General features: G+C 40.3%; 1 protein-coding gene across 1 annotated transcript in view; it reads right to left on the reverse strand.

The window, feature by feature from the left end:
* The window catches only part of TRAPPC11 (trafficking protein particle complex subunit 11), a 34544-nt gene extending 20020 nt beyond the window's left edge, over positions 1-14524 (reverse strand). Inside the window, exons 1-11 of the mRNA XM_054566190.1 lie at positions 14373-14524; positions 12251-12475; positions 10101-10270; positions 9378-9448; positions 8487-8601; positions 7631-7730; positions 7110-7183; positions 5216-5312; positions 3385-3518; positions 2591-2738; positions 425-518 (exon numbers count right to left, since the gene is read on the reverse strand). Coding sequence (XP_054422165.1) covers positions 425-518; positions 2591-2738; positions 3385-3518; positions 5216-5312; positions 7110-7183; positions 7631-7730; positions 8487-8601; positions 9378-9448; positions 10101-10270; positions 12251-12454 — 1207 coding nt within the window. The 5' untranslated portion in view covers positions 12455-12475; positions 14373-14524. The remainder of the gene's footprint in view (positions 1-424; positions 519-2590; positions 2739-3384; positions 3519-5215; positions 5313-7109; positions 7184-7630; positions 7731-8486; positions 8602-9377; positions 9449-10100; positions 10271-12250; positions 12476-14372) is intronic.
* Positions 14525-14645: the final 121 nt, after the last annotated feature.

A 14645-nucleotide genomic window follows, 5' to 3' on the forward strand; every position in this document is an offset into this window, starting at 1 on the left:
CTTGCTACAGAAAATGCCCAAATTAAATAAGTATGTATAAGATACAAAAGATGCAGAGAAATCATTTGTAAGATGAAACAAACTAATGCTATTTCAAATGTCAACAAAATCAATAAAATTAACTGGAATTAAAATATTTAAATAGACCAGAGTGGCTTATTGTGTCACTTAAGACATCCAAATATTACTATTTTTATTGTATCCACATCTTCAATTTTAAGTTATTCTGAGATGCAGTGATACAAACAAAACACTGTAAAAACTTGAAAATCTTTTTAAAAACACGTTTACCAAGCACACATTTCCACGTGCACATAACTGGGTGGGCCTGAGGCAGCCACGCCCGCAGGACAGCTAGGACAGCAGGCCAGCAGCGGCTGGCGGTTGGGGCTGGGAGCAACGGGCAGAGGGAGAGGCTGCTCACTTAGTATTCCTTGTCGCCATGACCTCTGTCCATAAAAGTCAAGGGCGCCTGTTTGCGTCTCCAGGGGGTCAGGGCTGGGGTACGGGACGGAGGCCTGTGAATGAAAACACAGCCCGAGTAAGAGCTGATGTAATCCGCCACAAGCCAGCTTGCCCTCAATTCCGGCAGAATAAAAAGGTATTCATATAGACAAATACCAAGCACATTCAAACACCAAAGATGTGACTCTTTTACCACAAATTAAATTCTCACAGTACTTAAACCAAAATGTTGCATTTGATGTTCAGGTGGTCCCAGAACAATTAAATTGAGTAAATCGTCCTGATTCTGACAAATAAGGGCAAGGGACAGGAAATCCTCGAATAACGTCACGTCACTATGACACTGATGATGAAATGCTGTAGGGACTTAACTCTGGTTCGATCAGTTCACCTACAGAAAAGCTGGTTTCATGACACATCACTCAGCTTAAAGTCGTAGACTCTATCAACAATGTTAAATGAGGACTTACCATAATTTCTTTACATTATCTTTTGACCTTTGCTGTAATAAACTGGTAAAAATATTACAAATTATAACTGTTCATTCCATATGTATAAGAGCTTTTTGTGCAAATGAAAAGAATGCTATAAGGAATTTTAAAAAGATACTATTTTCCTTGTGTATCAGTTGTGCTTAAGTCCTGGTATTGGTAGGGGAGGGATACTTTTGGCACCAGAATTTACAAATTTATACTGCTTTATTTTTCTTCTCCATAATTTTTCTCCTCTGAAACCAAACTGTAATATAAGCACATTGTTGAAAACTGCAGAATACATCCAAAAGAATAAGGATAAAAACTGAAATTACTTGTCAACCTACTGCCACTGTTAACAGTATATAGATGATTCTTCCAGATTTTGTATACATTTATTCATCCTATCAGCTGGCATAATTTTTCACCCTGCTTTTTTCATTTGTATGTAACCTGTTCATTTCACCATACCATTAAATGTTCTTCTAACACATGATTTTTCATGGCTGCCTGCTGTTCCACATTTTAATAAACTCCCCACAGTCGTTCATCTTGCTGTTTCTATTTTACGTTACAATTAGTCAATCTGTCAGAACAACTTTATAAATAAATCTCAGTACTTATCTCAGGATCTCTCTGCTTTAGATTTCCTGAAAATGAAATTCTGGTTCAAAAGATATGCGTGATTTTGAGGCTTCTCAAATTATTATTTCACAGAAATATTATTTTATGTCCCAGCCTATGATATTTTTTAATGCTCATTTCCTCATGTCCTTATAAAACCTAATTTTAAAATCTTTTGAAATACTGCATTCAAATTACAATATCCCAAACTTTTACAATATAAAACATGCAATAAAGTTATGTCATAATCAAATAATATGGTAGAAAATAGTCTAGTTATGTTACCATTTAAGAAAAAATCCATATATTAAAGTACTAATGTGCTCACTGTTTTTGAAACAGTTTTTTAAGTAGTACTGTTGATAATAGTCACCTATCTTCAGAGAAGAAAACTGTAAATTTTAAGTGGAAATAGACTGATATAACTATATGAACAAAAGTGAATTTATACAACACACCATGTTCTTATTTTAAAGGTGCTTACGGGGAAACTGGTTTCTAAATATAATTATCAAAAAGAAAGGCAAAATGAAACATCAAGTTTAAGAAACTATGCAATTAACATTATGTCTCAAACAGATTATTAAGAGTTTTCCATAGAGAAAATCCTCAGGAAGAGAAAGAAGTCCAAAGGCTATTTTCTTTGGCGAGCCAAAACAAAGCCCAAGCCTTCAAATTTCTACAGATGTGATCGCAAAAACAAAATACTGGATTTACAGTGTGGCATGGACTAAACTGTGGCTTTTATTTCAATGTAATTTTCTCTTGTCTAACTCACTAGCTCATTGACCATCATAACAGTCCTTCAAAGAAAAGCTTCTGCTGAAGTCACAGGTGAAAACTGAGCCCTCAGGTAAAAATGGAGTACTCGGGCTAAAACTGAAAATAATTGTAATTCCTGAAAATAAAAAAACTGATCATATTCAAAGGCTTGGCAAAAATTACCCACACCCATTAGCTTTCTCTTCTTTCGAGAGAGAAGGACTCGCTCTCCTAAGTGCCAAGTCCTGCGGGGGCCGGCCACTTGCCTCGTGCTCACAGAGGGTTTTCGCGAGCTGCTTCCGCTCCTGGGCGTAGTAGGCAGCCTGCTGGTAATAGAAGCCAGGGTTCTGGGTCTGAATGGCTGTCAGCCCTAATTTAATAGCTTCATCGAACAAATCTCCAAAGGCCTGGAATCTAAAAAGGAAAAAAAAATCGAGAAATTAAAAAAAGAATGAAAAAGAAAAAAAAAAGCTTACTTCTGTAATTATTCATCCTGGAACCATGACCTCAGAGACTGTATTAAAGTAATGCAACTGGTAAACTGTAAATCAGCGGGATTCCTTGTGTGGATACTCATACGCACGAATTAACTGTGAGTAACAGACAGAGTCTGTATCTAAGGCAACCGCAGGGCTGGCAAGCCTTCATAAATATCCGCCCAAACCAAATGTCAAAATAGTCCCCTCCACGCCAATACAGCTATGTTTCTGGGAACGATTTCATTTTAGCAAGTTTTAAACACCGGTCTCAAACACCAAGTTCCAGACCAGCAGGCAATTTTTGTTCTCTGCTATATTCTCAGGACCTAGAAACATGGGAGAAACTCAATAACTATACACTGAATGAAAGAGATAGTGCCATAAATGAACTGATTCCCATTAAGGAACGGTATGAATCAATATTTACTATTACTGGAAACATACAAGATCATTAAAAACCTACTTATTGACTAATAACTTAGTTAAATTTAGAACCAAAGTCTATGCTGTTTCCATCCCTCCAAATCCTAAGTGTTTTTTTTTTTTTTTTGAACATTCTAAAAGTACAATGTGAAACTTACTGTTTAGACATCCACGCAGCATGCTCGAAAGACAGCTCTGCACTGCCGATTTTTTTCTTGCACAAGTCGATGTGTTTTCGGAACTGAGCGATTGCATCCAATGGGGTGTTGTGTTGAAAACACAGCCTACAGATCTGCAAAATGTAAAATCAACCCCAAAAGAAAAAAGAAAATCAAAGTCAAAAGGCTTATATTCACTTAAAAATGTGTCAACTCTGAGACTGACTTAGGAAAGAATACGGAGCTTCCTTCTCTAATGTTCTCTGCAACAGCACTGATTTCCTCTGGCAGCATGGTTATGCTAAACCAGGGGACATCCCTCTGATAAGTCTTAAGTACTACGTGCTAACCGACTGCGCCACTGGAGCTCCCCGCTTTGATAAATGAAATAGAATTATTCGGCATTGTACTGAGTCTACTCTATACTTCAGAAAAAGCCTTTTAATAGTATAAAACAGAATAAAAAAAATATATACCCAATGAAGAACATAAAAGGGCAAAAATATCCCCAACAGATAACTAAAAAAGGACAGGTTAACTTTCAGCTCTACAATTGTCAGGAAGCTAAAGATTTTCTGCAGCACACTAGAACACAGTAACTTCCATGTCAAAAAAGGATTACAAAAATTCTTAACAACCTTTGGTTGGGGATTCTATTTCAAGACAGCAGTAATCTATATGTATGCAGGGTAAAAGGGAAAACAGAAGAAACAAGGCCTAAATTTCTTTCCGTACAGTTATTACCAGTTTTATTTTTCTAAGTACAAATACCTGAGATGTCAAGCCTCTCACCTGTCCCTGTCCCTGAGCCACCTGTCCGCCTTCCCAGCGGCAGTAGGCACCCAAAATGCTTTCATGACCCGGTCCGCGCACACGAGTGTGCGTGTGCGTTCGTATATAAACTATTATTTTTATACAGGTAGCATCTCACTAAATATGCTGCTTTGTGCCTGATTTTTCATCCAGCAAATATATCTTGGATCTCATTCCATTTCAACAGGGGAGTTGCCTCATTCTTAAATGTTGTATAATAGTCCACTGGAGTTATAATTTATGTCAACCAGTCACTTATTTCCAGGTGGTTTCCAATCTTTTCATATCACAGGATATAATAAATACCCTCATATGTGTGATTTGCAAGTCTTAGCACACATGTCAGATAAATTTCCTGAAATGGATTTTCTAGATCAAAGGGAACATCTATCGACTTTAAATTTGTAGTCATTGCAAAAATAGTCTCTATAGAGGCTGGACAAATTTCCACTTACAGAAACGAAGAATTAAAGTGTCCACCTGCCCTCACATCACCAACCCAGTGCCAGCCTTTTTTAAAATACTGAGCGTGGAATGATTAAAGGCAAAATGAATAGCCCTCACTTGCCTTCTGGGGGCATCTCTTCCTTCCATATATAATCGTGAAATACATAAATAATAAGTATAAAAGTGAAGGTGAAGAGATACACTTTTCCGGTGGCTGTGCCATTAACCAAAGAAGCCTTACACTGTTCTGACATGTTGCATCTTTTAAAATTCAACAACTGGCAACCTTCCTCCCACTCCTTCCTGCTCCAATCTAAAACCAAAGACCCCGTGTCGGGGGCTTTACAAAAGTAAACCTGCTCTAAGTGAGAAGTCTGACCCCCAGAAACATAAAACCAAGCTTTATGATGAGGCTGCCAAGCACCAGGGCCCCACTATGGAGCAGGCATAAAAGAGGAGCGCAATCAAAGAAATACTTTTCAGAGCACGTATTTAATTTTGGTTTTCAAATTGTAAAAAAAATTCTGATCATTAAAAACAAATTTTCCTTATTTGGAATTATAACAATTACCTTGTAGTTTATAAATCCTGCCATTGTCTTAATTTCCAGAATATTAGTTTCATGGGCTCTCAATTCATGTACAAGATTATAGGCAGTCCTGTAATTCCTAATAGAAACATGAGGAAGGTGGTTAATTATGCTATAAATTAATTTTAGTAAGAGTCCTAAGAATGAAATTAAAAATAACAGAAACAATGTTGACAACATTTCTTACCCCTGAACAGCTCAATAACATACATGAGGGGGGACCAAAAAAACCCCAGAATTTACTCGTAAAAAACTGTGTATTTATTCTTACATGTTTGAACTGCAGTCACTTCTAAGTCCTCTCCATTTGATGCAATACACCTATCATGGCATTTTTTTCCACGGCTCGAAACAGTTTCTGAACTCATCGATTCTGTTACCTTTTTGTGCTTCTGCCGCTTTTTGTTTTACCTTCCTCATCGGCAAAATGTTTCTCTCTGAGGGCTTTTTTCATCCAGGGAATTAAAAAAGTTACTCTGGTCGAAATCAGGTGAATAGGGAGGGTGGGACACAGGGGTCATGCCGTTTTGGGTCAAAAACTGCTCAACACTCAGGACACAGTGTGGGCAGGTGTGCTCATAAATCACCCATCATGAAATGCGCAAACGTGTTCACAGGGTCGTCAAAAAGAATTCACCGAAGCCGAACGCAGCCTCTTACACCACCCCCAGCTGGCGCACTGACGCTGACGGGTTCCCACAACACGCACCTAGCAGGGGAAGCCTGCACTCCACGGGGCCCGCCCTCCAGAAAATAACCCCGTTTGGGAGGGGGGGCCCTTCATGTGCATTAATTTTTGATTTCCTGAGAAGGACTATATTGATTAATGTGCAAAAAGATTCAATGGCTTTTCACTAAGAACAGTACATTACATACAAATTGTTCTGTCATTAACACCTGTCAATAACTGACAGAAAATAAGTTGGAAAACGAAAGTAAAGTGAACAGTTAGTTGTCCCAAGTTACATTTAAAAATTAGCAGTCGGTTAAAAAATAGTATTTCTTAAAGGCATCAACACAAGCTTCTCAAGCAAAGAGAAACTGTGTTAGGAAAGAAGGTATCATCATACAGCACAGGTCAATGGCTTTTAAACCCAGTGTCTCCACAAGTGAAGTGGCCATCACTGGTCCTGTCTCAGGCTGGAGAGGAGACCCATCCTCCGGGCGGTATTTTTATTTATTCCCCGATTTTCCTCCCTGGACACTTAGCCTGTCCCAATGTTAGGATATATCGCTGTCTTTTATCCCTTTGTTACACTGCCATTGGATTCTTCAAAACCTAAGATAAAGCTAGAAAGAGATTGTGTTTTATCAAATAGTGGCAAAGGAATAAAATGCTTAACCACTGACAGCGCATGTGCAACTGCTCGGCAACGCTCCAAGCAGAGCCTCTGAATGAATAACAACACTACTGACAGGCGCTGTAAACTAAAAACCAATTTAATTAAACATAAAATCACAGCTGAAATGAATAAATGCACTACACACCTTCAATTCCCTCTGATTTAGATAATGTGTAATGTATATTTAACTTTGGAAATCACTCTTAACACAAGCATTTTACTGAATATACAAGTAAGAAGCAGAAAGTGGGAAAATTTTAACATTATGTGCCTTTAGATCATGACATTTAATTAGAGCAGACCGGAAAGCCTTGTAACACTATAAAATTTACTTTCGATTATGGAATTTTTTAAAGCTAAAGATACTATATTACATTCATCTCTAGACAAACTAAAGTAAACATGACACATCTGCATCTAAACCAATATTTAAAATTAATTAGTTTGGTTGCGATTCAGAAATGGCCATTCATATATGTCATTGTTAATATAAGGGTAAGAGAAATTTAGTTTGACAACTATCAGAGACTTACTTCAGTGCATTTTGTGTATCTTGTTTCAACTCACTGAAGAAAGCTATTTTGAACTGATGTCTAACAAATAAAAGCTAAAAAGAAATAGAAAAAGTCATTATTGCACATATTCTTAAAAATATAAAAATTTTAGTAAATTTTATTGAGAGAAGACATAAAAATATAAGAAAAATATTCAAAATTAAATTTCAGTAATTATTCCAACAAGTAAGTATAGTTAGCAAGGCTATAAAAATCTATTTTTAAGAACTTCAAGGGCAAAGAACACAAAAATTAGCTTTTCAATGCTTTAAAAAAATTTTTTAAAAGTAGGTGAAAGAGGGCATGGGGGGGTAAATGGTAACGGAAACAATACAATTAAAAATAATGTAAAAATAAAGACAACAAATAAATAAATGTACCAAAGCCACTTAAAAACATCAAAGTAGTAAAGACATTCACCGCCTCCCCTTCATGAGTCAGCAGCGAACAATCTGCCCAGAACGTTTCTAGCGCTTCCTTCTATAGGAGCGAACACGTACCTGGTGTGTTGTTTTATTCAAAAACTCTTTATGAGATTTCACTCTTCTAATCTCAGTGTAGTAATAAGTCTGTGCATGTTCATAAAAGGCGTTTTCTAATCTGTTTTAAAAAAATAAAAACAAATATTAAAACACTGAAGTTACTTTAAACTAAACTAACAATCATATTTGTAAGGAATGAAAGTAAAATTCTGACAGAAGTAATATCTAGTTTACCTCATGAGTAAGATAAAAAGTGAAGCAAAACATAACCTGAATTTCTAGATTTAAAAAATCGAAAAGTAAAACTCCAGCAAAGCCATTTAAAATTATGTGCAATCCAAAATGTGATAAAAATAACATTTTATAATTTCTAAAAATTAGGTACATTCTAAGATTATTTCCACCTTTATTATTTTATAATTTTAAAAGAAGTTTAAAAGAAACATATCCAATACTCGATTAGATTTCACTCCTTTTTATGATTTTAGTATTTAGGGTTTAAAGAGTAAGAAAACTAATGGGAAAAGGACCAAAATGGGAACAGGCCAATGAGGTGCAGTAACACTGAGTCAAATCCTGCCCCACTCCTTGACTTGGCGACTGCCCGGGGACAAAGAACATCTGGCTGGAGGTGGCTGAACAGCTCGAGCTCCTTCGGGACAGGAAGCTCGTCTCAGAAGCACCTGCCGGGCTCAGGCTCGGCTGGAGAGGGAGTGCAATTCATAGTCTCAAACAGGTGGAACTTCACGGGGTTTTCTCCATTTGAATTTTTCCCATGAGCACGTGATTTCTTTTAATAAATGGGTCTACTCTACCAGTTTCCCAATGCCTAACGAAAAATCTAAAAAAAAAAAATTTCAGGACCTTTCTTTACCTTATGATATAACCCACAAGGTGGTCGGTGTGGGGCAGCACGAACAAAGACTTTCCCGAGAGTTCGCAGGCGTTACACAGAGCGGCAGCCCGTTCTGAAGCAATAACATCTTCTCCTGTTGACGAGGCCCATTAAGATGAAGAGAGAACATAGTTAGTGTGCTCTTCACAATGGGCGCTTCCCCACATCTACCACTCCAATGACTCGACACCCAGACCGCTTCCCCCACGCCAGCAGGGCGCCTGGCCCCGCGACTGCTCTGGCCCTCGGTGGGGGGGGGCACAGCGCACGTCTGTTGGGAAGGCCCTGTGGGGCTGCCTCCCGGGCCAAGGTGGGCTGCGCGACACCGGCAGCCTGCCGCGCGCCTGCTCCTAAAAACGGGAGCCCTAGGTCCTAACAGTGGGTCTAGGACGCGGCAAGTTTCCACGCAGACACAAAAACTAGTGTGGCCTCGCCATGTCTGAGAAGGTAGAAGAAACAAGCATGTGAAACGCAGGCATTTTCTAACGAGAAATTGGAAATCCCACTGCATTTTTCTTGGCCCTACGGCGAATTAAGAAAAAAAGTGTTACATTAGGAATATAATCTCAAATAGATCTCAGATACGTAAACAACGTTTTTTAAACACCAACGAGGGGCTGTTTTGTCGATGATACATGCCTACATCGGGGGACGAGCACAACCGGGGAGGAGGAATTAGAAAGGTTTGCACTCTTGGATATTTTTCTTTTACAATAAGCATTTACACATGCATTATTTGTACTTTTTAAAGCTAACACACTATATTTACCATAACTGAATGCATAAAAGATTTCACTATCAAAAATTATTCTTCCTAGTAACAAGAATCGGAGCTATAAAGCAATTAACCATTTATTAACTTTTTGATACCTGGAGGCAAAGGGGTTTTCTTCTGAATCAGAACCACTGCAACTTTCGTGTTTCTCCCTTGTAAACTTTGCCTGCATTGGAAAAATAATATTAAACAGTGAAATTGTTTTTTAAAAAAATATATTCTTTACCTAAAATATAAGTTTGATAATTCAAAGAAAAATAAATTTCAACTAAAAAACTCCCCAAATTAGAGAAAATCTTTTCTTGCATGCAAAGAAACACATATGCCACAATGATTTAAATTACAAAAATAGAATCTCACATCAAGCTCCTAATCCTTACAAAAGTCTGTTTTGAAGGCATGTTTTATACTTTCACATAAAAGTTATAATACAATACCTTTATAGTGAGACATTACAAGTACTCATTCAAAAGAACCATACTGAAATTGAAATGGGGATACAGCAAAAGAATCATGAGACTCAAGAAAGAGCAAATTACTGTTATCTTCCAAAAGGTATTCTACATGCAAGAAAAAGCATTTGGAAACTCAGACCAGTCGTCTCCTCATTTCTTCATTCTGCTTAGCATTACGTAAGTTAATAGGAAAGCTTATTCCTATTAGCTTATTCCTGCCTGGAACTGAACACGTTTTGCTGGAGGCCAGCGATCCCCGAAGGGACCCCCGCCGTCTCAACAGCATCCCGCTGCCTGCGCTCGACGTCAGTCGGCCGCAGGCACGGACCGCCCGGGCCGGCGTGACAGGCGGGAAGGCCAGACCTGACTATCTCCACTCTGGTGGCGCACTCCGACTGCTTCTCCTTCCACTGAGGCTCGTCCCAGTCCAGCTCGTAGAACACGACCACCAGGGCCGGCACCAGGTTCAGGTGCTTGTTCATCCAGCCCGTCTTGAGGATCCCTCTGGGAATGTACCACTCGTACGACGTTCTCTGCAAGTGAGGGCAGGAGTGGGAGAGTTACCCGGGGACCGCGGCGGCAGGTGCGCCTGGCCTGCAGCCCCGGGCCCTCTGGGGCGTCATCGCACGCGGTGCGCACACGGGCCATTCTCAGGAGAGGAAATCCCAGCTCGCAGAGATCAAAGAAGAGCTAGAATCTCAACCCCAGAACTGCGACAATTTCCACTTAAAGAATGACCAAAGCCAAACGTTTCTAATGATGTCAGGGTTCTCAAATACCCTGGAAGCAAAGAGCCCTCTTTCAGGTAAATTCGACTTCCATTCCTCACTATTCCAGTTTCTGTTCTTGTAAAAGCTGCTCAAATAAACTATTATTTAAAACCCAACATGGCTTCATTTGTTTCAAGACATACAGCTAGGATGGCATTTCTCCTTACCCGTGTGCGTATGCGGGGGCGGGGGGGGGGAATGAGGGGCAATTCTTAAACACAGAAGCCTAAGACGCCTGACGCGGTCCCTCGGGGTCAGCACCAAGTGCCGGGTCGTGGGAAGGAATGCGGCAGATGTGGGTATGAGCCCAGGAGAACTCAGCTGGAATTTCGAATTACTTCCCAAGCACGCGCCCTGACTCGGACTACTTCCAGCTCGGGGTGGTCTGATGCCTACTTCAGGTGAGGAATGCCCGGCACAGTAAGGAAGCCTGACACAAAAACACTTGGAGACTCAGGGAAGAGCCGGGAAAAGGAAAATACAAAGATCCTGAACTGGAAAATTAACTGAGGAGAAAAGGTGAGTTATACCAGGCCACTGGCCTTTCTCGACACACACACCACATTAAAAAAATAAATAAATAAAAGTACAAGGGCCAGGGGCGCTGTTACTTGCACAATTTCAGCGAGAGTTCCATTTTTATGGCTCGGTATATGAAACCATGTCTTCAGTGTGTGGATCTCAAACACATAACAAAAGAATCAACTGGTGACCACTGGTGACCAAAGGCATTGGTCTCGCCCTCCCAGAGTTTACCTAAGGAGGCCTGGCATTTACATTTTTAATAAACAGCCCAAGTGACGATGACATACTTGGTCCGGAGGCCACACCGTCAGAAACACTACCATAAGGGGAAAAAAAGTCGGGGGTTTTAGGGGAGGATATTTGCCTTGTTAACTGACTCGTAGATCAATCTAAGATTACAGTAAATAACCAATCAATATCCATAACTTTCTTTAAAAAGTAAATTGACATGCTAGGTGCTATATATATATTAGCTGCAATTATTAATACTACATAATTATGGTTATTATTTTTCTAGGTAAATAAGAGTCTCTACTACGATGCTCACTCTAAAAGTCAGTTCTGAACTCAATACCTTTCCTCATTCCACAGTGAATAAGTGGTTTTAGTTTATGCAGAACTCCCCAAGGACAGACAGCTTGTCTTATTTAAATTTCTATCACCAGCCTCCTGCATAGTTCCAGGTAGCTCACACAAAGCAAGTGCTCAAAGAATGTGTGGGAAACTGAACCCGACTGTGAAGACCATGGATTCTATGGTGAAACTGGAATGGGGAGCGTGAAACGTTCCTTTTAGGAGGCCTTTATGGAGACCTAGCTTTTTTTAAACAAATGAAAAAAGGAAAACGTAGGCTCATAGCATAAAAAGCTTAATAATTATAAAGTAAATATCCCTCTGGGGGTATTTACTAGTATACTGGGCAGCACAGCTCTAAATTACTGTAGTTCTGTCCCCAAAATTCAAAGAACTACTATTAAACATACCTGTAGTGTCTTACAAACATGAAAAAGCCCAGGGTTTCTACACGCATCACTGTAACCATCACCTGGGTAAGCTCAGGGGTTTTCCAGCACGGACGAGAGGAACCACACACAAGCACACCACACACACACACCACCCACACACAAACACACCACACACACACACAAACACACCACACACACACACACATGCGGAAAGAGGGAGAGAAGAGCCCGCATGTAATCACAACGTCATTACCTTGGGTCTGCATTTGGGATACTCATGGTCACCTGGTAGCACCTTGAAAGAAATTGGTACCCGATCAGCCCTCCGATTGGCACAGAAAGCATCCCAGACAGTTCGATGGACAGCGTTATAAACCACATCCAGGCCAGTCAGGGTAACAAAAGCCATAGGCCGACAACATAGCTCCACAGGGAAGTCCCACTGTGTGGGGCTCATGTTCAAGGCGTTATGAAAAATCTGAAATACAAATGTTGATAGTCATAACTGATTTTTAAAAGTCCATATACATTTCTAATATATAAATCTCCACCATTTAAGAAACATTACAGCCCTGGCTGGGTGGCTTGGTGGATTGAGCATCAGCCTGCGAATCAAAAGTTCGCTGGTTCAATTCCCAGTCAGGGCACAGGTCTGGGTTGTGGACCAGTCTACAGTTGGCGGCGTGCAAGAGGCAACAACTGATGTATCTCTCACACATTGCTGTTTTTCTCCCTTTCTCCCTCTATTCCCCTCTCTTTAAAAGTAAATAAATAAAATCTTTTAAAATATAAATAAAATAATTCTAAATTTTAAAAAAGTAGTTTTTAAAAGAAACATTACAAAAGCAAAAGACTTTGAAGTGTCTGCAAACTGTCGAGCAAATAAAAAAAGATCGAAAGTTTTTGAAAACTTTAACTCCTATACGGACCTACGGAAATGTAGTAACTATTGGTATTGCATTTTTAAAAAACCTTTCATATTACAAAGGTAGTCAACTAAGACAAATCAGCATTTTCAGTAACATCTCATAAAGCACACAGAACTTTGGGATGAGCAGACCAAGAAAGCAAGAACATCATCAAGTTAAAATAGGTCTCATGACTTACTTCAGCTATAAAGAAAATAATGATAATTATTGATTTAGATATACTATAAAGTTTAACAATCTGTAATTTCTCTGTAGTTGCTAACACCTAATTTCTGAATTCCTGAGATACTATTAAAGTAACATGCTAATTATCTAAATAGAGTCAACCCTCCACATCCATGGGATCCACATGTGCAGGTTCAACCCTGCTGTGCAGTCTATGTGCATTTTCTACAGTCACACTAAAAAAATAGAAAGAGGTGGAATTAATTTTACTAATATTCAATTTAACCAATATATCCAAAATATTATCGTTTCAACATTAATATAAACATTATTAACAAGGTATTTTACTTTTTTGTACTAAGTTTTCAAAATCTAGAGTGCACTGTACACTCACAACACGTCCCAATTCAAACGCTCGATCGCCACACATGGCTACTGGCTACCGGCTGCCGGCTACCATACTGGACAGCGCAGCTCTAAATTACTGTAGCTCCGTCCCCAAAATTCAAATATTCTGGCCACCTTCTACCTTAAAAGCTTTAGCCCTTGAGATGGGTCATGCTTATTCTGCAGCAAGGAAATGAGAATGGCAAAGGCCAGGTACAGAGGTTGTCAGGATCTCAATGACAGCCCATAGGAGGAATTCCTTCATCTCCTGGAAGAAGCCAATGACGTGGAAGCAGGGAATGAACGCCCTGGATAAGACACCATGCAGTGCAAGGGAAGTGCTCGGAAGCTGGCATGGAAGGTAAAAACGACGACTCGTGCAAAGGATGACACAATGCAAAGACAGGCGGCCTACTCAGGGTGGAGATAAATTTATGTGGTCACTATTTTTTAATAATAGAGGTTCAGGGTGGAGGACAAGGCTAGTAGGGTAAGATTCACAGACGTTCACCTACAAGATGACCAACACAGGAACGACAGTTTGAGCCCTGGATGATAGAAAATAAAAGGTGATGTCGAAGATGTGAAGCAACAACCGATTTAAGAAAAGGTACCGTTCCAGGGTCGCAAAATTCTGCCCTGGTGGCGCCAGTCAGAAAAGGCGGAGAAATAACGCTGCACTCCTAGAAACGGACTCTATCTTCGCCCCAATCCCCGCCCCCCTTAAACCTGAAAGCCCTAGAAATAGGTGCTTCGGGGCTCAAAGTGCCCAAATTGTAGCCGCTGACGCCGTGGGAAAACGCAGGCCTCCAAAATATGCATTGTTAATTAAGAGCTAGCTCCCTCCCTCGGCGGAGTCGGCTGGCCACGCAGGTCTCCGGGCTCCAGACTCACCCAGGCCGCGCCCACTGGGCCCGCTGCAGCAGTGACCGGTCGCCCCCAGCCGGGGGAGGACGAGGGGAAGCAGGCAGGGGTGTCGACAAACGCCGGCGGCCCTTTCCTGCGGCCACAGCCTCAGAGCCGGTTCCAGCAAACAAGACTTCCCTGTGCCCACCTGGCAGACACAGGAAGTGCTTTCTGGGCCTGAGTGACAGCGCTCTACACCAATCGCTACCCCAGAACCTGACCCTGCTCCACAAAACGTAGGGAAGTCGCTCCGTTTCCTAG

Source organism: Pteronotus mesoamericanus, unplaced genomic scaffold (assembly GCF_021234165.1).
Source record: "Pteronotus mesoamericanus isolate MK-2021 breed Mesoamerican mustached bat unplaced genomic scaffold, CSHL_Meso_final contig_169, whole genome shotgun sequence".
Classification (NCBI taxonomy): Eukaryota; Metazoa; Chordata; class Mammalia; order Chiroptera; family Mormoopidae; genus Pteronotus; species Pteronotus mesoamericanus.